General features: G+C 38.4%; 1 protein-coding gene across 1 annotated transcript in view; it reads right to left on the bottom strand.

The window, feature by feature from the left end:
* LOC149465171 (protein AATF-like) overlaps window positions 1–24,056 on the bottom strand; it is an 82,362-nt gene that overhangs the window by 27,170 nt on the left and 31,136 nt on the right. The window contains exon 3 of the mRNA XM_089673601.1: window positions 19,129–19,200. Within this exon, the coding sequence (XP_089529727.1) occupies window positions 19,129–19,200 (72 nt within the window). The remainder of the gene's footprint in view (window positions 1–19,128; window positions 19,201–24,056) is intronic.

Genomic DNA, 24,056 nt, shown 5'->3' on the forward strand with positions numbered 1-24,056 from the left:
CTCTGAAAGGTTGATTACCCTTGCAATAGACCTTGTGGAATCTGTATGAAGACTTGAAGGATATTAAGTTTGAGACTGACAGCTATATTTTCTTTTTCTGTGTAAATTGTTGCGCTGGAGATGCGTTTACAAAGTAAGAAAGTATGCAGACCTCTTGGTACAACATCCAGTTCATGAGTAAAACACTTTCTTAGCAATTAAAGTAAACATATCCTTAGTCTGAGCAATTTGAGCAAAGTATCTTGATGTAAAAATACAATAGCAAATATCACACAGGGAAAACCATGCTATAATAATCAGGAGATCCAGAAAAATAGGCAGCTAAACTGGTTTGCAAATTTTAACTTTGCTTGAGGAAAAAAGAAAAAAAAAACAAAAAACAAAAAACAAAAAAAAAAAAAAAAAAAAACCAACAACAACTTCAGTACAGCCTCTTTACTGGTTCTATAACAATAAGGGCAATCTTTGTGACTACTAGGAAGGTTTAGTAGGTGAAAGTAACTGGGGTGGACTTTGACTTGTAATGAAAAAAAAGTACATTTACAAACAGCTATAGTGGTTTATATCTCTGGACCTACCAATTGTCTTGGTACTCCCTTTTCACTGAACGTAAATTTTGCTTGTGCATTTTGAACACACATCCAAATAGGAGTGCCAATTGCGACTTTAACCACTTCCCGTCCGGACCATGTATATAAATGGCCGGACGGGAGCAGTGCAGGGACGGGTGGCCGTTTATAAATGTCCTCCCCACTCCCTGCTTGTGCAGCAACGCGATCCGGTGCCCACTGTGTCTGGAGGACACAGCGGAATACTGATCGTTGTACGGGACCTCTGTTTTAGGTCCCGATGATGTGATCACTGATTGTCCAATCAGTGATCACATGAAGAGTAGTAATATGTAATTTCTGACATCATTGCTTGCTACGTGTGAAATCTGTGAATGATCACAGAGGTCACATGGTACAAGGCTATTCACAACAGCCTTGTACCATTTGACAAGCTGTGACCAATCACAGCTCTCACAGTATTTCTCAATGGGTGCAGGAAGTACTACGGTGTCACTATGGTGACACTGTACTGCTAGGGTGACAATATGTAAAAACAAAAAACAAATATAAAATAAATAAAATTGTGAAAAAAAATTTTTTGCAAAATTATAATTTTTGGTTATAAACTAATTTGGGTATTTTGTTTTACTAAAAAGATAACTTAATATATTTTGGCCAAGATTTATGAAGAAAGATTATTTATTTGCGAAAAACACTTCATTTCATTTATATAGCAAAAAAAATAAAAATCCAAGTGGTGAATAAATACCACCAAAATAAAGTTTTATCTGTCTCAAAAAAATGCTAGAAAATTCATAGGGGTACAGTGTTGCATGACCGCGCAATTGTCATTCAAAGTGTGATAGCACTGAAAGCAGAAAAGTGACCTGGACAGGAAGGGGGTAAAAGTGTCCAGACTTGAAGTGGTAAAACAAGCTGTTAGCAGGCTTCAGCGCAACTTGAAGATTGCTGGAAGCCTGCAGAAGCTTGCCTAAAGTGACAGTCAGCACTCAAATTAAGATCTATATAAAACTTTCCAAACAGGAGCTGAAAGGCACTTTAAAGGCTTTGAGAAAGAAGCTCAAAGCTAGCCGAAAGCTTTGCAAAAGCTTGCAGAAAGTTTCATAAAAGCTTGCTGTTCACACTGCTCTTATACAAGCAAGCCAGAATTTTGCTTCTCTATGCCACTGCATTCTATAACCCTTTTGCTGCAAGGCCCTGTGCTCCACTTTTAAATTCAGGTGGCCAGACCATTTTTGCAATTTTTCCATGGTTATGTAATTTTTCCTTCTACTGCTTTCAGGGTTTGTAAAAGTTTTATGGCTTTTAAAAGTTGTAAAAGACCCCCCCCCCCCCCCAACCATACATTTTCTGAAAGCACGACCAGCAAAATAAAACAAAGGTGCTATTGATTTGTGTTTGCTATTTTTGCGTGGATATGTACATGGAAAAACTTGGAAAAATCCTACTAATTCTAAAAGCCAAAACTGTATTGACAAATATAACAAATATTTGTAAATTGAAAACTGTAAATAAAAACTATTTACTCAAACATTAGATTGTATTGCCCCTTGAGGGTTAGAGACTGATGTGAATGTACAATATATATGTAAATCGCTGCGTAAATTGACGGCACTATATAAGTACCCATAATAAATAAAACCTGGAGGTTATTATTTTTCACTTACAACGTTAAGAGTTTGTAAAATACCTCCTAAACCATACATTTTCTACATGACCTGTAGAATAAAAAAATGTACTTCTGATATTTTTAAGCCCCACAGTAGTTGCACAAATCTTCATCAATTCGCTATTTCACCAAAAATTAAACTAAAATCATTTTTACTGGATACATATATATTACAAAATTCCTGTTAAGTTCCTACTAAATATAAAAGCTAAAACTATATTGAGTTAATAACAAATATTTGTACATTTCAAATTGCGTCATTTTGTGAAATGGTGAAAACTGAAGGTGCGCCAATAAAAACAATTTACTCAAAATCTGGAGGTTATTTTTCACTTATAGCTTTCAGAATTTGTAAGACTCCCCAAACCATACATATTCTGAAAACACAACCTGTAGAAATAAAAGTGCTACTGCTTTTCCAGGCTGTTTTCACTAAAAATACACGAATATCATTGTTAGTGCACAAAAACACAAATTCCTGCTAAATTGCTACTAAGGCCTTATTCACATGAGGTATACTATGCTAAATGTATGCCCATGGAGCGCCGAGTTTACCCAGTCAGGTGTTCTGTGCATCCCCAGGCTGCTGCTTCCAATCTGAGATCCGTGTGGGTGCATGTCCCCAAATGCAGTGTGAGATGAAGGACACGCACCCAGACCAACACAGATTTCAGATTGGGAGCAGCAGCTGTGTTTTTGCAGTTGCTAAATCCCAATTGATGTCAATAGAACTGCCTGCGTGGAGATGCACAGAACACCTGTAAATCCCCATGCAGGTAAACACAGCCTCGCAGGGGCATACACTGTAATATGCCCTGTGGGAACGAGTCCTTACTATGTATTTTTTTTTCATGTGGTAGCTGCACCAGTGTTCTTTTGTTTGTCTTTTTCCCTATGTTCTCCTAGTGATCTAGCCAGTAACACACCTCCTGTATTAGTTAGACAACTCTTGATGAATGAACACAGGAGGCACAGCAGACAGTAGCACTGTCTGGGGGGGGGGGGGGGTGCTAAATGTATTAGCAGATTTAAATACACTAATAAATTGAAGCCAAACTCCAGCTCAAACTTTAGAATCAGTTACAGCTTTCAGGTTATTCCCTTTGGGATAAAGGTTTTACATGGATGAAAAAAAATCGTTTTAAATCACCCTTGCCAGTTGTAAGTGGCTTGACCCATCCATGTAAATGGATACATTCTGCTGGAGAAAGCGTGTGCTTTTGAAAAGCAAATGACTTGCTGGCTGGATCACCAGATGAAAAAATAAGAAAGCAAGTCTAAAAGAGAAAACTAATCCAGCCATCACATCTAAGAATTGGTAAACTGTAATATAATAAATGTTTGCTTTTGAGTTTAAGACTACTTTAATCCTCAAACTGTGCTCACTGAGGATGCAGCACTGACCCTAGCCATGGGCCAGATAAAATCTCATAGTGGGCAGATCTGGCTGTGGGTCATAGTTTGGAGACAGAACTGCCCCTTGAACACAAATGTCACAGTAAGCATGTGGGTTAACTCACTGACAAGTGATCCAAATTAATGTAAAGTTATTTTAAATACTCAAACTTAAAATATACCCACTAAGGGCAACTAAAATTATCCAAAGATGACTCCATTTTTTCAATCAGTCAGTGAGCTGATTAAAAAAGTAAAACTGACTGGATTCCCCCAGGCACACAAGCGAGGTGGATGGAGGAATCCTCTCAGCTGCGCTATTGTATTCTGACAGCAGGGACTCCTCCCCTATCAGAATACACTGAAAAGAGCTGCAGATTATTGACTGCAGTGCTGATCAGATGAAAATTTACCAACAGTCCTGTTTGAGAGGAGTCATTCACAGATCGAATCCTCTTGAATGGGAACGGCCATAGATGAATAGAAATTTAATTCCATCTATTGTCCTTTAGTAGAAGTTCTAGATACTATATTTTATCAATAGACCGGTCAAAGAGAACATCAACATAATCTTGGCAAGATTTACAATAGTTGTAAAGCTTTTGAAACATAATTAAAACATACTGAAATGAATAACAGATTGTGTTTGCTAAATTTTGCAGTTTATTGGAAATATTCTAAATGCAAGCAACAACCTTTTTTGTCCTCTACAATTTCAGTAAGATGCAGCATTTCTGTCTTATCCATAATTTCAGCACATAGGACCTCTCCTGCCTCCTTTCGAATGCTGTGTGCCATCTTTAATGATGATATATGGCTGTCCTTTTCTGCTGCTCAACTGGGAGGAGGTATGTGTGTGTGGGGGGGTCAAACATATGACACTACTAGGCTGGGTATCAACAATCGAATTATAAACCATGTCAATCTGGGTTAATGCAAAGCTGTAATCCTCTTTAACAAGAGATCAAATCAGTGTCATGAGTTATGTTCAGTCTGTAATCAGATAAGAAACAGAGCAAGTCTCTAATAAAAGAGTAATGAGAGGCCTTAATGATGCTGTTAAAAGGTATCACAAGTTAAATTATTGCTCTTGTTCTAACCGATTAAATCAATGTTGCATATATGCAGCCTTGTCCTACCTGTCAGACTAACCTGTGAATTTAGAAAAGATAAACAGTTCAGGAAACCTCAATATAACTAATTCACTCACAAGAAAAGTGCAGCGAGGGTTTTAGTTTGAAAGCATTAAAATGGATTTAATGCACCCCAAATAACTGTGTTGTTTCATTGCAATAAAAGTGGACATATGGTAACCGAGAGGCACCAATATTCTCTCCGGACCATCAGAGGCAAAACGAATTTCAAGGAATGGTCCAACTGTTGCTTATGTAAAAAATGTACTAAGAGAAAAAATACGGCATACAGTTATAAATAGGGTCTTTTGAGTTGGGAGTTTATAGCTACAACTCTCCTCAGTCACATTTAAAAATTAGGACAAGTATACCATAAAAATATATTGGGACCACAATGCTTTTTTTCTTAACACTTTTCTTTTTATTCCCAGAAATTCATAGAATTCTTAAAGAAAATCCTTTCTAGACATCAATTCATGAATTGCAGCTAAAGTGTATCAGGATCATGTAGCAACTAAGCATTAAACTCAGGAGAATAGATAAAAACATACAAATGTTATGAATGGTCTAAGAAAGCCCAAACTTGAATTTGACTGAGATGTCAAGCTTAAAGTGAGTTGTTCCTGCTTCAAAATCAAAAAGTGTTGCCAAGCTAAAGCAGCTCATCAAGAAAAAGTAAGGTTATATTCCTCCAAACCACCTTGTCCTCAGCTGTAATCACTGCAACCAAAGTGGAGTAATCATTTAGTCACACAGACTTCAGCTTAGTCTGAACGACATTGCATACAGCAGCTATCTCATAGTGTTGAATACAGATTTGTAAGGGAACTCTACCAAAGTTAATGTCTAAATCCCTAAAAGAGAACTGCATATATACAGTATATAGCTTTTCAGTGCTTCTGGGGAGACTCTGAACGCAGTCAAAGCAGCCATCTCTCTATTGGTAGCTAAGAACTTTTTGGAGGAAGCGTAAATAAAGGGTATGTGTAGTGGCTTTGTACATTTTTTCTTATGTTATTTATGGTTTATACTAAAAATAATTTTTGAAAAAATATTTTTGTTAGGGCAATATAAAATACTGCATAATATTATTTTGTATGTCTTTTGTTACCCAGCAGGTGGAAATTTCTATAATCCCTTTGAGAAAAAAAAAAACATAAAAAACCCACTGATTCACAGACCTCAATAGCTCAGGCTACAGTCTACAAATAGAAGTAACAAAGTCAGGCCAGTGACCCATCCCTTATCAGTCTGCTCTCTCTGAGGTTTCAATCAGACAATGTCAGACAAAAGGCGAATACTGCTATTTAGATATATCATTAGTACTTTGGGAAATGTATTGTATTGAATTATTAAAGTGTATTGGTTGCTTTTTTTTGCAAATCCAAGAATGTATACAAACAATTGAAAGATATGTAAGACAATTGCTTAAAAACAAATAAAAACATAAAAAAAACCTGAAAAGTATTATAAATGATTTAAGAGAGAAGTATGGGTTTTCTGTTTTTTTTAGCTTCATCCTATTCCCTGTGAGCTGCGAATATATGAAAATCTTTCCAGCACTCTGAGAAGTGCACCCTGTTAAAAGCAAAGTAAATACCTGTGGGAGGTGCTTCAGCCTTCTCAGGATTCTTATACCTACAATCTTGTCTGGATCCACCTCCTTTGCTTCTCCTGTCGGCTCTGGGCTGTCAGCTCTCCCCCTCCTCCCCCTCTCACACAATACACAGCTCACAGCCTTTTTTATCTGGGAACTTTACATGACAGAACTGCAGAACAGCAGCACCCAGTGTGCAGATTTCTATAAGAGAATTGATCTGAGCTGTGTGTTGTGTGAGAGAAGGAGGAAGGGGGAGGAGGAGCAGACAGCCCATAGATAACATCAAACACAAGAGAAGCAAAGGAGGTGGTTCCAGACAAGATTGTCGGCATACAAATCCTGAGAAGACTGAAACCCCTCCCACAGGTAATCACCTTGATTTTAACAGAAAGGGTGCACTTCTCAGAGGGCTGGAAATATTTTTATATATTTTTAGCAGCTCACAGAGAATAGGATAAAACTAAAAAAAGAAAACCCGTACTTCTCTTTAAAGTACACTAGAAATACTGTATGATAAAAAGGTTCTATCAATGGTAACAATGTATAAAACGTGAGGAAAAAACATTTCTATTGCTCATAGCAACTACATTATTATTATTATACAGGATTTATATAGTGCCAACAATTTGCACAGCACTTTACAATATAAAGGGAGACAGTACAGACACAATACAATAAAAAACAAGAGGATTAGGAGGGCCCTGCTCATAAGAGATTATACCAGACACTGAACAGTTGGTAAGGTGGATGAGTCTGGCAGCAACATTCATGATAGACTGAAGAGAGGATAGCCTATGGAGAGGTAGGCCTATGAAAAGGGAGTTGCAATAGTCAAGGCGAGAGATAGCAATGGAGTGAACGAGTGGCTTGGTGGTTCCATTAGTTAAAAAGGGGCAAATTTTAGAGATGTTGCGGAGGTGAAGTCTACAAGCTTTTGACAGCAATTGGATTTGGGGCCGAAAGGACAGGTCGAAGTCCAAGATTATACCTAGTACCCTGACTTGTGGGGAGGGACTGATAGTTGCATTATTGATTTTGATGGAAAAATCATGGAGGAGGGCATGAGTGGGGGGGGATTATTATTAGCTCGGTTTTAGAGAGATTTAGTATAAAGAAGTGATATGACATCCATGCTGATATGTCAGTTAGTAATGCAAGAGGAGACTGAAGGAGTGAGGTGAGTAGAGAGAGAGATGTGGGTGTCATCGGCATAGAGATGGTATTGGAAGCCATCATAAATTATTTCAATGCAGTTAGAAAATTAAAGTCAATCCCCAATTGATCAATACAAGCAACATCTTAAACACTTTTCTTCATTTTCATTTTTTTTACAATAACTCTGCCACATAGCTTTTGTTATTTTCTCAAATGTATTTTTACAAAAATGGAAGGATGATCAAAATATACATAATTCATATTTCAAGGCAACTAAATTTACTAAACATGTAAAGAAAAATCACTCACTTGAGATATTGTATGAAGAGCGATACAATATAACAGGCATAAAAAATTACACATGACTGGCACTCTTGTGTTATAAATTACTTTAATACTGAACTAAAGAGCTGTATTTCATAAAAAATTCCAGCTCCCTTAGGTATTGATCTCGGTCCAAAAATACAACTTGGGATGCATCCAGATACATTACAACAAAGGAGAGAGAGAAATTAACTTGGATAATGCTGACAGCTGCAATAAGCATTTGTACAGGACTCTGGAAATTGGAATCATTTAGGGACGTTGAGGCGTGATGGAGGGAGCTTGAGGACATACTGCAGTATAATAAAGTTATGTCTTGACAAGGAGAAAAAAAAAAGAACTTTGTCACCTATAGTGCAAATGTACCACATATAAAGTGCTCCTGTGCAATAGCAAAAATCATTTAAGAATGAAGATTTCACATATTCTAAACCTTAACAGCATGTCTAAAGCCAACAAAAAATTAGTATATTGCAGCATGCCATTCCTACATTGGATATCTTGTTATTTCCTTTTATTTTCACCTGGTAATCCAGGAGTAACACACTTCCTGCCGTAGGGTGGCTTTAATTTATGGAAGTACATTAGAGCCACCCTTGGACAGCAGCACTGTCCTTCTGTGCAGTGGGTAGTGTTAGAGGTACTATCAAATTTAGATGGACCTGACAAGCAAAATTAAAGCTGAACTCCTGCTAACACTTTTTAAATTTACAGCAAACATTTTTGTTATCTTTGGGGATAAAGATTTTAGACAAATGAATAAATGCTGACCATTGTAGACCAAACTGTCAGTGTTTAATTATTTGTCTCAGTCTTCTGCCACTTCTGCTGATTTGATCTGTTAACAGAAGCTGAAAATAACAGACTTACTGGCTGGATCCCCAGATAAAAACTGCAACAATTTGTGTTGTTGCTTTCAGGCTTAGTATTAAATTGTTTCAAATAAAAGAAGAAAAGGTAACTATTATACAGAGTATGTGCTACTTGAAGTTTAGTTCAGGTTACATTTATTCTTTATTGTTTGTAAAAACATTTACATGCACGTGAAAGATAATAAAGATTACATTTGTGGGTCCTTTAGAAAATAGTCAATTTCTCAAGATAAAATAGGCATTAATAAAATTAATAGTATAAAAGAAGACAAACTTTATAATAGAGATCTGTTCATTAATTTGCTTTCCATGGTATTTTGGCTAATAGCTTACATGATTCCTTTTAAACTGGGGGCCAGTAGGCTACATTATCTGATATATAATGGCTACACAGAGCTCTGATCGTTGTGCTTTGCTACTGTTAATAAGATTAAGTAATACGTTTATTCCACTCAAGTTAGAGAGAGCTGGATGGACTTTTCTTACTCACTGTGTACTATGTTAGTAATCAATGTTGTGACCAGAAAGAGCTGCAAATAAAAGTGAAGAATGAAAAATTCCAATATGTGATACATTTTCCAGCTTTACTACACTGAAGAGAAAGATATTTTTGGCACTTGAAAGAAAACTACAATGAAAGCTTTTGCTAGAAAATCAAACTTTAAGTTCAAATATTACATTTTTAACATACTTGTCAATTTAGACAAAAAATCTAATCATAAAATTCAATAGTACATCCTGTTAAAGGTAAAATAAAATGGCTTTTGGTAATTTTTCTACTTTAAAAGCTTTATATGTTTTTAAAAGGATGTTCTAGCTTTGTTTTTAATTATATATACAGAGTTTGTTTTGCAAAGAAGCATTTATTACATAATGAATTCTCAGAGCGCAGTCTATCTAAAAAGACACAGCGGGAGATATCTACTTTTTGGCACTCGGGGGTTTATTTACTAAAGCTGGTTCAATCAGAATCCGGTGCACTTCTGCATAGAAACCAATCAGTTTACAGGTTTTATTTCTAAAGCTTAATTGAACAAGCTGAGGTTAGGAGCTGATTGACTACCATGTACAGGTGCACAAGATTCTGAGTGAACCAGCTTTAGTAAATAAACCCCACTGTCTCTAAATGAAAAATGGGAGAGAGACAGATGCATCACTGTTCTGACTCATTTGCATGTGTACATTTCAGCTTGTGTCACTGAACGCTGTACACAAATGGTTTTTATCAGAAGAAGTGAAGGAGAAACTGGAAACATTTGAGAAGCAGCCTAAAGTTTCATCTGCTAGCAGAAAAATGATATTAAAATGGAATATCATATTTTAATTTACTAAAACAACAAAAAATACCTATAGAGAAAATTTGTACATAACCCTATACAGCTTCTTTAAAGGAAGCCAGATCTTTTAGGAGGAGGACAGGTATAAGTGAAACAGTGCAGTTCATCTAAGATTACAAATTAACGTGTTACAAATATAGATGGAAAAAGGTTTTTTGTTTGGTAAATATACTGTAATGCATATGAATAAACTGTATTTTCATATTTAGTCAGAAGGTGGGGCACAAAGGTTTTTCCACATGGTTTTTATACTTCTGATAAAAAGAAAAACCTGTTGTATACAAAGCTCGGTAGATTCAACTGTAATTTTAATATAAACAAATCAGTACATTCCTGCAATACTTACACACTAAAAAAGTTTTATACCTTTACAAATGCTGCCAGTACATATTTGCACATTTATCTGCCAGAAATTCAGTGTGCTCTTAAATTCCTGTTTGGGCTGACAACACAGTGCTTTTATTGCACTGAAATCCTAACCAGCATTTATGGCCTTTCCTGCCGGACTACAAACTACCTTCTCTGCCCCATTGACATGCATACAATGATTTATTTCCCAGCCAAACCGTGCTGTTTCCTTGACTGTCAAAAGCCTTTCTCACACACTGGTAAATGCAGTTCTGGGGATGTGCACATGTCATAAAGAAGTCACTCCCCCCAACAGGTGCCCCTGCAAAAATTCTGAAAGCTTTGTGACAATGTCAAAAGGGGCAATAAATGCCATTTCTTGCTACATGAACAAGGTAAAAGAAAAAAAACTATACTGGGACATGCTCTAGGGCATTGAGATGGGCAGTGAGATGTTTGGGTTAAATTTGGATAATGTGAATAGAAGATGTTCCTGCTCCTACTCCTATTCCTAGGGATAAATGTTCCCATGGAATATTGTGTAAATTGTGCAAAAATGATGTGCAAAATTATTTGAGTGCAAATGAGTGCTATCATGAACCTCTCCTGCTAATACGCAATTCCTATATACACTAGGTGGTCCTAGTGTTGGGATGCAGTATAGTACCTATATCACAAAACAAAAAGAGGCCATACCGTGCTACAAAACACCTTCCCCCTCTACCATAAATCAATAGTTAGATGAACAGTGCTTACATCAGACAAAGAGTAAATAAACTGTGTTCCAAAAAATGAAAATGTACTGAGCAGGTACTATAAAGCACCCCCCCCAATGTGTCAATCAAGACGACATCTCAGAGACCCAGATCTGGAATAGATGGATTAATCGACCTCTGTATTAACTCGTCCACCAAAGGATCAAAGGTTGTGCAGCCTTTTAGTGAGGCTGGGGAATCCTGAACTGTACTGCAAATAAAAACAAAAGAAAGTGCACCAACCTTGTGCATTACCTCAGTGATAGAGGTGATTTTATTAAATTAAGATGTATACTCACAGACGTAGCAATATAAAAAGCATATAATGTCCAAGAATGGATCACGGGAGTTCAAGTAGCGTGCGAATCCCACTGGAAGGGAGACTCTCTGTATAAGGCTGACGCGTTTCGAAGGGAGATCCTTTCTTCCTCAGAGCCCACTCAGACTATCTGGAAGTGATATAGTTAGCTCCGCAAAACACGTTTCATCATCATGACATCATCAGGAGCGGCCACTTTGAGCGGAGCTAACCGTCACTTCCGGATTCGTTATCGGTTGTGGAATGCATTTGGCGTTCCGGTTCCTTGCATTTTAAAGCACCCACAAATCTTATGTTTGTAAGTGTTATTTCAGTATTTTAACTTTTTTAATAAAAGGTTTTACACTATGGAAGCTTCCCTCTCTTTGACATGCATACTCATGGCCCGTATGATGGAGAATAGATACGTTTAAAACTGGAGGGACATGGCAACACAGCGTCCTTCTACACAGCAGAGTGGAGAGCATCATCAAGCACCTTGGACCCACTGGAAACAGGGGTCAAACACTGCGATGAGTGCGGTGGAAAAGGGGTATGGAAACACTGTTTTGTTTCATCACTTACAGAATATGTTCAGCAAAGCATCGGAGCACAAGAAAGCTTTTTTGGGACTAATTTTGTGTATCACAGTTTTGACCGTTCCTAGTTCAAGCACTGTATTTTCTTTTTACTTTATTTATTTCATTTATTTTATTTCAGTGGTCTAGGGGGATGGTGTATTACAGCGTTGTGGATTTGTTTTTGGGGGATAGGTGCAATTTATTTAATTTTGTATTGGAGCACTGTAGGTGTTGTTTTTGATTATTATGACTCACATTCAGTGTATACAGACATTGGACACATTAATACGGGGAGGTGCTTTATAGTACCTGCTCAGCACATTTGCATTTTTTGGAACACAGTTTATTTACTCTTTGGTGTAAGCACTGTTCATCTAACTACTGATTTATGGTAGAGCAGGAAGGAGTTTTGTAGCACAGTATGGCCTCTTTTTGTTTTGGGTGATAGGTGCTATACTAGGAGCACCTAGTGTATATGGAATTACTTATTAGCGGGGGAGGTGCATGACGGCACTCATTTCCACTCAAATAATTTTGCACATAATCTTTTCACAATTTACACAATATTCCTTGGGAATATTTATCCCTAAGAGTAGGAGCAGCGCAACATCTTCTGTTCACATTGTTCTTACACACCTTTAGGGTGTGTTAGCAGCAGCCCACTACCATTGCTCAGATCAACTCCATATATTTTAAATTTGGATAATGCTTTAAAATACACTTTATGATGGAATTCAAACACAAAAATGATTGAGACTAAGGAATGAATCATTCCTCCCTCCTGCTCACTGAGCTCCATACTGAGGTCCAATCAGATATGTAGCTTCTGCTATGCTCTAAACCTATAATATTTCTGTGAAACCATCGTCCTGAACCTGTATTAACCACTTGCCCTCCGGATGATTTTACCCCCTTCCTGACCAGGTCATTTTTGCTATACTGCACTGCCTTACTTTAACTGACAATTGCGCGGCATGCAACATTGTACCCAGATGAAATTTATATAATTTTTTTTCACACAAATAGTTTTCGTTTGGTGGTGTTTAATTGCCACTGCGGTTTTTATTGTTTGTTAGGTAAAAATGCATTCTGCTACATATTTTTGGTAAACAAAACCCAATAAATGTATATTGATTGGTTTCCACAAAAGTTATAGCATCTACAAACTATGGGTTTTATACTGGACTTTTTTTGTTTTTTTTTTATACTAGTAATGGCGGGGATCAGCATCTAATAGCGGGACTGTGATAGTACAGTGATCAATCTGACACTGACACTTTGTGGGAACCAGTGACCTTATTCAGAGATCAGTGCTAATAATATACACTGACACTGGTTGTGAAGGGGTTAACATCTAGGGCTGATCAAAGGGTTAAGTGTATGCTTAACAGTGCTTTGTGTGTGTACAGTGTGGTGCTTTTACTAGAGGATGAGCGGGTTTTTATTTCCCGCTTTGCATGGAAACAAAAACTGGCACATCCCAGCTGACAGGGCAGAGCTCTGTATTGTTTACATACACAAAGCTTTGTCCTGTCAACCTCTTTGCTGATCACCGGGTCCTAGCTGTCAATCATTGGACTCACTAATCAGCTTGTGCTGTCAATAGACAACGACTACTTTAGATAGTATAACACCGCTTGAAAACATATACCTAGAAACATAAAGAATATATAAACCCAACATTTTATATTTCTGATATGTGCCTGCTGTACCATGTACTTGTATGAAAAAGTATCCTGTTCTCTTCGTATTGCTTCCTTTGTATGAAATACTTGATGTTCCTGCCAGTCCCTCCGCTTTGCTTTTCATGTTAGGCATGAGAGCACAGCGTAGTCCATTTTCTAGTTACAGTGCATCCAGAAAGTATTCACAGAGCTTAATTTTTGCGACATTTTGTTATGTTACAGCCTTATTCCAAAATGGATTAAATTAATTTTTTCCCCTCAACATTCTACAAACAATACCCCATAATGACAACGTGAAAAAAGTTTGTTTTGAAATCTTTGCAATTTATTAAAAATAAAAAAACCACATGTACATAAGTATTCACAGCCTTTGCTCAATACTTTGTTGAAGCACCAAATACAGCCTCAAGTTGTTTTGAGTAGGATGCTACACGTTTGGCACACCTATTTTTGGGCAATTCCCTTCATTCTTCTTTGCAGTACCTCTCAAACTCCATCAGGTTGGATGGGGAGCGTTGGTGCACAGCCATTTTCAGATCTCTCTAGAGATGTTCAATCGGATTCAAGTCTGGGCTCTGGCTGGGCCACTCCAGGACATTCACAGAGTTCGCCCGTAGCCACTCCATTGTTATGTGGGCTGTGTGCTTAGGGTTGTTGTCCTGTTGAAAGATGAACCATCGCCCTAGTCTAAGGTCCAGAGCACTATGGAACATCAAGGATGTCTCTGTACATTGCTGAATTCACCTTTCCTTTAGTCCTGACTAGTCTACCAGTTCCTGCCGCTAAAAAACATCCTCACAGCATGATGCTGCCACCACCATACTTCACTGTAGGGATGGTTTCCTCCAGACATGATGCTTGGCATTCAGGCCAAAGAGTTCAAACTTTGTTTCATCAGACCAGAGTTTTGTTTCTCGTGGTCTGAGAGTTCCTCATGTGCCTTTTGGCAAACTCCAGGCGGACTGCCTTTTGCCTTCCGTCTGGCCACTCTACCATACAGGCCTGATTGGTGGAGTGCTGCAGAGATGGTTGTTCTTCTGGAAGGTTCTCCACACAGAAACGCTGGAGCTCTTTCAGAGTGACCATCAGGTGCTTGGTTACCTACCTGGCTAAGGCCCTTTTCCCTCGATTGCTCATTTTGGCTGGGCGGCCCGCTCTAGGAAGATTCCTGGCGATTCTAAACTTCTTTCATTTATGGATGATGGAGGCCACTGTGCTCATTAAGACCTTCAATGCTGCAGAAATTTTTCTGTACCCTTCCCCAGACCTGTGCCTTGATACAATCCTGTCTAAGAGGTCTACGGACAATTCCTTGCACTTCATGGCTTGGTTTGTGCTCTGACATTCACGATTGACTGTGGGACCTTATATGGACAGGTTTATGCCTTTCCTAATCATGTCCAATCAACTGAATTTCCCACAGGTGGACGTTTTGGAAACATCTCAGGGATGGACAGTGGGAACAGGATGCACCAGAGCTCAATTTTGAGTGTCATGGCAAAGGCTGTGAATACATAAATACATGTGTTTTTTTTCATTTTTTATTTCTAATAAATTGCTATGTTTTTCAAAACAAACTTCTTTCACAATGTCATAATGGGGTACTGTTTGAAGAATGTTGAGGAAAAAATGAATTTATTCCATTTTGGAATATCGCTGTAACATAACAAACGGTGGTAAAAGCGCTGCAAATACTTTCTGGATGCACTGTATGTTGGGAACTCAGCCTGCTCTCCTTCAATGATCAGAATGGTGCTGACACATGCGTGTGTGCCCCCCCCCGGACAGCTATTCACTGGGAAGTTCAGTGTTTGCTGTCTCTCCTGACCTAGGTATCTGAGCAACTTTTGCCGCTGAGAACAGAGGGTATGTGATCACTTCTAAATAATGGGGAAAAAAAGTTATTTATAATATTTTATTATATGTACACACAAATGTTTTGTCTTTCAATTCAATTTTAAACTGAATGGGTTGCTTTACAAGGTGAGGGTTTACATATTCTTTAACAAAATTGACCCCAAGCCATCACAGTTTCTTTATTATTATAAAAAAAAAAAAAGTCTATATATGGAACAAGTGGAAAAATTCAGCCTACCATTTATTCTATGTGCAGGGAATGCTATGGGAATGTCGGCTGCTACTCTTGGTTCTGGCAAACTGTGACTTGGGCCCTTTTCACACAGGGAAGCCCCATCAGCGGATCTGCTTGTTCAGCGGAGGATCTGCCCGCTGATCCCCATTGAGCATGTGGATGACAGGTCTGTGTCCCCTCCAATTATGCAGAGCAGACACGGACACAGCCCACTGTCCTCTATGGGCTGTCCAATGGTAACGCACCGCCTGTCCATTTGCATCCGACTGTTATCCAATCCGATCAGCTAGACCAGGGGTAGGCAACCTGCGGCTCTCTATGAGTCCGCTTGTGTAAAAGGGGCCATACAGTAGGGAAGAAGCCTTATACAACGTGGGGGAAAAAAAAGGCACAGTTATTGAGGGGACAGTAACAGAATACTACTGGTTGAAAAACTGTGCTTGTAGCAATCGTACGTACGGAGATGGACGCGGTCATCCATCTTGCTCAAGACCCTCCATCTTGTATCTCTCCCTCCAATCCCCCTCCTCAGGAATGTGGTCTGTGGAGAGGATCGTAAAGCCATAAACCAGTCCTTCAGCTAGCCGTAAAACAGACCTCACATTTAAAACCCACTTTTCCATATAATTTTATATCTTAAGGTAGGAAATAATTACATGAACATAAAGCATATATTCAGATAGTTCAGTTTAATGCGAGTTGTCTGATATCTTACACCCTTAGTGGAAGTCTACAGGAGAGCAGAAAGCCATATAGTTCTAGCTGGAATAGTCAAATATGGCATGTTTGATATCTAGACGTCCAGATGATTCTGTATATTAATCTACCCGTGAATAGAATGTTATATGTACCTAGGGAAGTTTATTGCCCGGGTATAACTTGGGAGGGATTTTGGTTCTAGCCTGAGTCCCCCGCCTACAACACCCCTCCTCAAATGAGGCGATTGGTTCTCTGCTTTAAGGAGACACCCTGCTGAGAAAAAGGCTGTTATGCTTGGAGCAGTGAGTTGTGTTGAGGAATCCTCCCCTTTAACATCGGAACCAACTTTGGGTGAACAGGCACCCTTTTGCTCAGGACCCTTGAATCTGCTTAACCCAGGACTTCTGTCAAGTACTCTACCTCTCTAAATTTCTGTTATCTCCCTATTGTGGTATTGCTCTCTGTATTTTATATATATATATATATATATATATATATATATATATACTACATCTTTTCCTGTAAATATTTTTATTGCACCATTTTGACCTTTCTAGTAATAAATCTTATTTTCTGAAAAGCTTTGAACTGTTTCTAAAGCTCTTTAATGCAAACTAAGGAGCGCTGCTCTGTGTTTTAAACCTCTATATATCTCTGCCTGCGGTGACAGTGGTATACAGACAATTATTCAAACATCATAGTGTTATTGCTAATATTGGCGAGTTTCTTCCTTTGCTCTACAAAAAGGAGGTGGTGGCAGTGTGAAGGGTTAATTGCGTAATTAACCTGACCCAGTAACAATCGCTCTCAGGCTGCTGGCACATAGATTGTGGTCCATTAGCTGGAAAATCTTTGTGCAGGGTGTAGATGAGCGTGGCATTGTTACGCACGTGACAGCGCGGTTTTAGATTGGCTAGTCCTTCAGTTGGTGAGAAGGGCTAGGGTCTGACGCCACGATCGTCACAGTACTGACCTTTGTATTTTGATACAAATACCTGAGACACACATTTCTTTATTTAAAAAAAAAAAAACTGTCTCTTCCTGATGATTGTTTAGTGTAGGAAAAAAAATTTGATTTCTGCAATACAGTAATCATGGTTTTCCTTTATAATTACTAAATATAGCCAGATGCACTGATCTCCTGTTATAAACATATTTCCACAGAATAGGGGTATAATAAATGTTTGTTTTCTGAATGATTCGTCCTCTTCTAAGCCTTATCTTTACTTTTTAATTTCAATCTCCAATGCCTCAGTGAGAAGTGTCAAGTTTTTGGGAGCTGTGTCTTACTGATGGTATAATCACTGTACATCCTGGGTGAGTGAGAAGGCTGCACACAGCTATAAAGCACTGAGATCATTAGCACATACATTTGTGTGTGGAAAGCTGGGTCTCTGTTAGGCTGAGAAGCATTGCTCCATTTGCGGCAAATTGCACAGATACAAACACATGAATCAACTGCTCCAACAAACCAAAAGGTATAAAACACACTGTAAAAGCCACAGATTTGAGAAAGTCACTGCTCAAGCCACATGCCATTCTCAGATAACATCCAGCTGATGTTAAGATTAATGGGCTGAATACATAGCAAAACAACTCTACTCTTATAAAAATAGGCTGGCCTTAATAAGGTTTAAGCTTTTCAGAAAAACATGCTTTCTTAGTAGCACTGTTTTCACAGATATATATCTCGCATGTTGGCAGACAAAACACCAGAATAAATAATAAGACTTGTAGCAAGAGAAATAATTTATATGTCACCTATGTGTGAATTAAAGCGTATTTATGAGACCAGAAACAAACAGAAAATACCGCTCCCATCGTCCTAGTATGCCATTGCAATGCTATAAGTGTCCATTCATAATTCTATGTTTAAAATAAATGCCTTTTTATTCGCTTTTTGGGCTTTTTCATGCTTTAAAATCCATTTCTGCATTTTGGCATCCATTTATACATTTTTCAGCAAAGGAATCTACTAGCTTTATTCTAGGAATCGGCAGAAATACACAGGAGTTAAAGGTACGACACTGGTGTATCAGTTATGCATGTGATAGGGCAGTCCTGCAGAGATATAAGAGCCTGTTCAGAAGAAAAGATGAGGACTGAATTTCAACTATCAGTTTCTTAAGTTTGCTGATTTATTTCAACTGAACTAAATGTACATTATCCATTTGCTTTATGCCAAGAAAAAAAACAAAAAAAACAAAATCAAAGCTCAACCAATTTTTAAAGCAACCCACCTTAAACCAATGAACATACATAACCAGGATTGTTCCTAAACCTGTGTGACCAACACGGCACTGACACAGCTTCCAGCAAAGAAATGAGATGCAGATTTATACATATATCTAAATGTAACATACACTTGCAATACTTGGCTGTTGGCTTGTGTTTTTATCTGGCTCATTTTAACATTCGACTGGATTTTACAATGACTATGATAATGTAAACTGGTTAGATTACCAAAGCTGATGTGCAGGGGATGTCCTGCCCTGACAGTGGTGACAAATGCTTAACTGATAAGAAAAAAAGCAGAGGACGACAGTGTGAAGAACAAGTCGATATCACGCTGCCATGAAAGCATTTGATAAACATTATTAGTCTATTACTCACCTGGCCTCATCATTCATTGTGCTGTGACCAATGGGAGCCATGAAGCTCACCAGTTTGCTATGTACATGATATCTATAAAAAATAAATAAATAAATGCACCATTTAAAATAAAATCATTGCACTCTAACACATTTTATCTATTTTCAGTAATAAAATGTAGAGACTTGTATAAAGTCATAGGTAAATCTTGTAATTCACAGCAAACAATTAACAGTAAACATGCAGCCAAATATTCTTGGTTGTTTGCTCTTATATGGATAAATGATATGAATCATTTTAACTTAATAATACTAAGGATTTATCTTATTGGAAAATAACAGGAATTGTTTTTGTTACTTGCCGTAAAACCCCCTTCTCTGAGTTAATGGACGGATACAGCTTCTACTACTTCTTGACCATAGGGTTTATAGCATTGCCTATATTAGTAGGATGCTAGACAGAAAAAGAACACAGCACTGCCTATGGGCAGTCCTAACTGGTATGAACCCCCTCTCTGCTATAAGCAAGCCGGTTTGTCATAAAGCAATACATAGAAAAAAAAAACAAAAAACACAAGAAGGGTGGGAGCTGTGTCTGTCAATTAACTCGGAGAAAGCGATTTTAAGGGGAGTATAAAAAAAATCCAGTTTTCTCTTGCGTTCACTGACCGACAATTTCATCTACTTCTTGACCACAGTAACGTCCCAAAGCAGTGCCTCATGAGGAGTGGGAAAGAAATAGGAGCAAACAGGGAAAACATGCAACCACCCACAAAAGAACCCCCCCCCCCAAAGGGGAAACAAAAGGAACCTCAAAAAACGACCTGCAAAATCTTGCAGCCATAACAAGCACCCGAGGATGCAAATACATCAACCTCAAAAAACTTCGTAAAGGTATGTACAGAAGACCAGGTAGCTGCCTTGCAACCCTAGAACACAGACACATAATGTTGGAACACCCAGGAGGCACTAACTGCCCTGGTAGAGGGAAGAAAGAAATCCGACCTTCAATGGCATATGCCTGAACAACTGTCTGCTTGATCCATTGAGAAATGGTGGCAGAGGAGGTTGCCACAGCCTTTCCTGGTCAGTCCACAACCACAAAAAGGGAATTCAATCTCCTCAAGAAAACCATAGTGGCCATGTACACACGAACTGCCCAGACCACCTCCAAGTGATCCCTTTAGGGTGCAAAGGGTTTGAACACAAGGAAGGCAGGACAATGTTCCACGTTCAGGTAAAGTTCAGATACCCTTGGCAGGAAGGAGCAACACTGATGGAGAACCAGCTCATCCTTGTGCAGAACCAGAAAGGGGGACTTGCAGTACAAGGTGGACAGCTTGAGAGACGAAAAGACATAAATGAGGCGATACTGCCTCCATGAATCCACCAGAGTGTGTGCTGCATCAGCCAGGAGATCCCTCGCTCTTGCCCACTAGATTCGAGAGTACCTGCACCTAGGGATGAAGGAGAGAGGCAGCTACTTAACGCTCCATGGAGCTTGTGTGTAACACTCTTTGGGGGGTTGTCAGCTAGGGTAGAACTGTAACACGGGTGTTAGGAGCCCGGTCATGTGTGCCCCTGTGAGACGTTTAACTCACTGGCTGCCCCAGCCCAGGATGGGACTGATGCAGTGGACCCAGTCCATAGCTAAAGCTTTGCTTGTGCTTGCTGGCCAGGCTCGGGTGACTACTGGCTATAGACTGAAGATCTCCAGGAAAAAAGGCTATGAAACCACAGGCCCTTGCAGGGAACTATGTCCTTATTTCTAACAGTAGGCAGAAATAATTGGCTTGCCTATAGCAGAGAGTATACCAGGTTTGGTTTCCCATAGGCGGTCCTGTGTTCTTTTTTGTCTAGGGTCCTACTTCTGTAGGTGGTGATATAAACCCTATGTCAAGAAGTAGAAGAAGCTGCGTCCTCTCCTTCAATGAACGCAAGAGAAATCGTTTTCAACACACAGATGACAACATGCTAGAAAAAAGATGGACTACTAAAATAATAATAATGTTATTATTGTATAACATACCTGCAGCTACAGGCATTATCCCAGTATCTTACATTTTCTGCAGGCGAACCTAAAGAACGTAAAAGCATTCCTGGCAGCTAAATAGCCGCTGGACGGTTTTTACATGTGGCGAGAGGGGTCTCCTTGCTTTCCAGGCTTCCCTGTTCAACCGGAGAGCCTGGGACTGAAGCAGGAGGTTCCGCTGGCTTACCGTGGAGATGATCAAAAATCGTAATGTCCCCAATCATCTCTCTGGTATAAGAAAATGTAATAAAACAACTATTTTATAATTTCCGGTTTCTCTAGGATGTAAACAAGTCATTACTGGCTTGTGAAAGCATCTGACCAAACCACTCTTGGTTTGATCAGATGCTTTTAAGGGCAGAGGAGAGAACTCTCCATAAAGAAGAACTGCACTGCTCCAGCTATCATAAGGGATGTTGTTTATCTCTTGTGATAGCAATAAAAGTGATAAAAAAATTAGAGAGATAGTGTAAAAAACAAAAAAAAAATTAAATTACATTTTTAAAAAAAATGTAAAGCACCTCGCCCCACTGCTTGTGCACAAAGGCGAATTCATACGCAAGTCCCGCACGCATATGTAAATGATACATCATAATGCCACATGTGAGGCATCGCTGTGAACTTAAGAACATGAGCAATAATTCTAGTGCCAGAGCTCCTTTGCAATTCTAAACTGATAACCTGCCTATGGAGATTTTTAGGTATCGTAGTTTGGTGCCGTGCCATGGGCGTACGTAATTTGAACGGGTGACATGTATCTATTTACTAAGAGTAACAATCTTTAAAATTTTACAAAAAAATGGGTATCATATTGGGTTTGTGTGCACTAAAATTCATTAAAGTGTATTTTTTCACAAAAAATTGTGTTTAAAAACTGCTGTGCAAATACCGTGGGACATAAAAAATCTGGGAATGCTAAGTAATTTTCTAACAAAAAATTATTTTTACATGTAGGAGAGAAATGTCAGAATTTGCCCAGAAGGCAAGTGGCTAAACTTTCTTACAAATAAAAACAAACTTTAGTTTAGCCAATTTCACCAACAGGCTTATTGAATAAATAATGCAAGGTGCAGATCCTGGAGGATTGCTATGCGTGCTGCATCCTGTATTTAGTGCTTTGCTCTTTGCACTGTTGTGTTGAATAAAGGCATTAAATATTGAGGAGTTTGCTACAATATGCAAAAGTACATCTACTTCCAGGAGTCCTACCTCCTATCCCAGACATGCCCTAGATTATGTGTGATATTGCTTGGTCTGGAATGTACTTTAAAGTGGTTGTAAACCTCAGACATGAAATGTGAACAAAGCATATACCTCTATAGCATGTACTTGTCTAAATGCAGGGCACTGTCTCATTTCTGTGTACTTCCTTGTTCTTTTGTTATCTGTACAAGTCACTTCTAATGAGCTTTCCTGATAAGAAAAAAAGGGTGACAGGAGAGGGATCCCCACACAGTCTGTGATTGACAGCCTCAGCTCTGTTTCTGTGTGCTGTCTGAAGGGTGTGTGTCCCTTCCCTCCAATAAGCTCTCTTCACTGAGTGTAACTTCAGCTCCCAGCCCCCTGCTTTCTGGAAGCTCAGGCAAGCTTTATAAATTCTGCACTTTGAATGGATGTAGAGAAGAGAATACTGCAGATAAACAGGTGCAACTTATGTAGAAGGACATGCCTAGGTGTGTTTGTTACAACTTATCTGTACCATATCAATTTGCAATAAAAACTCTTTATGGAAAAAAAAAAGTAATTCTATAAAGGTAAACAAAAAAAAAATCTTAAATGTGATGTAGTTAAAGTGATAATAGACCCTCACAGAAGATAAAGTTGTGCCAAGTATATAACTATAAATAATAAAAAAAAGGTACCATGTCCCAAAAACTGTACTAAAGAAAAAAGGAAGAGTAGGCTGGCACTCTCTAGGTACCAAAAAACAACACCATTAAGATAAAAAAAAGTACATTTATTAGATAAGATTACAAATTATACAAAATGTGTGTATCAACTAAGGCCAGTCACTTCACTGGGTATATGTATTGGTTTACCACCACTTTCAGCCAACTTTTTTACTGAATTCCTGAGTGCACTGATTTTTCGGTAGTAATAATGTTCATAGAGGCAAGAAATAGAAGGTTGTTGGTTGAAGTGATTTATTGTAATTTGCTTTAAAAGAGTTCAAATAATTTTACTACTTTTTCAAAAACATTTATGCCACAAATACAGAGTAATATAGTGTTTTTTGCAGCCATTGGGGAGATATTCTCTACCTTTTGAGACACCGAGGATAATAGGTATTTTTTAGAAAGTTGAATATCTAAGTTTTTATACTTCCTGTTTAGTCAACTGGGCAGGAAGAAAGGTGAAATCTCCAGTAAGTACACAAAGGGCAATTCAAACCCAATGGAGGATATGACCCTTCCCAACTTCAACTAAAGCTAAAAATATGTTTTGGTTGAAGTTAGGTTGTGTGGAGTGATAAACTTTATTTTAGAACTTGATTTTGGTATACTTTTTATAGTAACTAGTGTTACTATAACACATGATTTAGTACGATACTGCAAAAAAACTGGAGTCAGCATTAGCATTGGAAATGTGAATTAGCCAATGTGACATCTACACGAATGATGAAAATGACACACAGCACAGAACAAAACGCATACTGTAAAGAACTGACCTCGTGGCCGCCAGGTTGCCCCTTCCATGTTTCAAGCACCCTTTGGGAGAAGGAAGGAGGAAATCTGCTTTGTGCATCAAAAAAAAGTTCTTTCTGCAGTAATTTTTAAAATGAGGCTTACTACAAATGTGCAGAATTCTCACAACACACAGCTTTCATCTAATTCTGGCACTAACATGTGTTGTGCTGTGGTTTGGTCACTCTTGCTGTTTTCACATCATATTTTAACAAAAATAAATTCTTACAAAAA

Source organism: Staurois parvus, unplaced genomic scaffold, assembly GCF_062004578.1.
Source record: "Staurois parvus isolate SC_StPar_1 unplaced genomic scaffold, SC_StPar_1.0 ptg000142l, whole genome shotgun sequence".
In the NCBI taxonomy this organism is placed as follows: Eukaryota; Metazoa; Chordata; class Amphibia; order Anura; family Ranidae; genus Staurois; species Staurois parvus.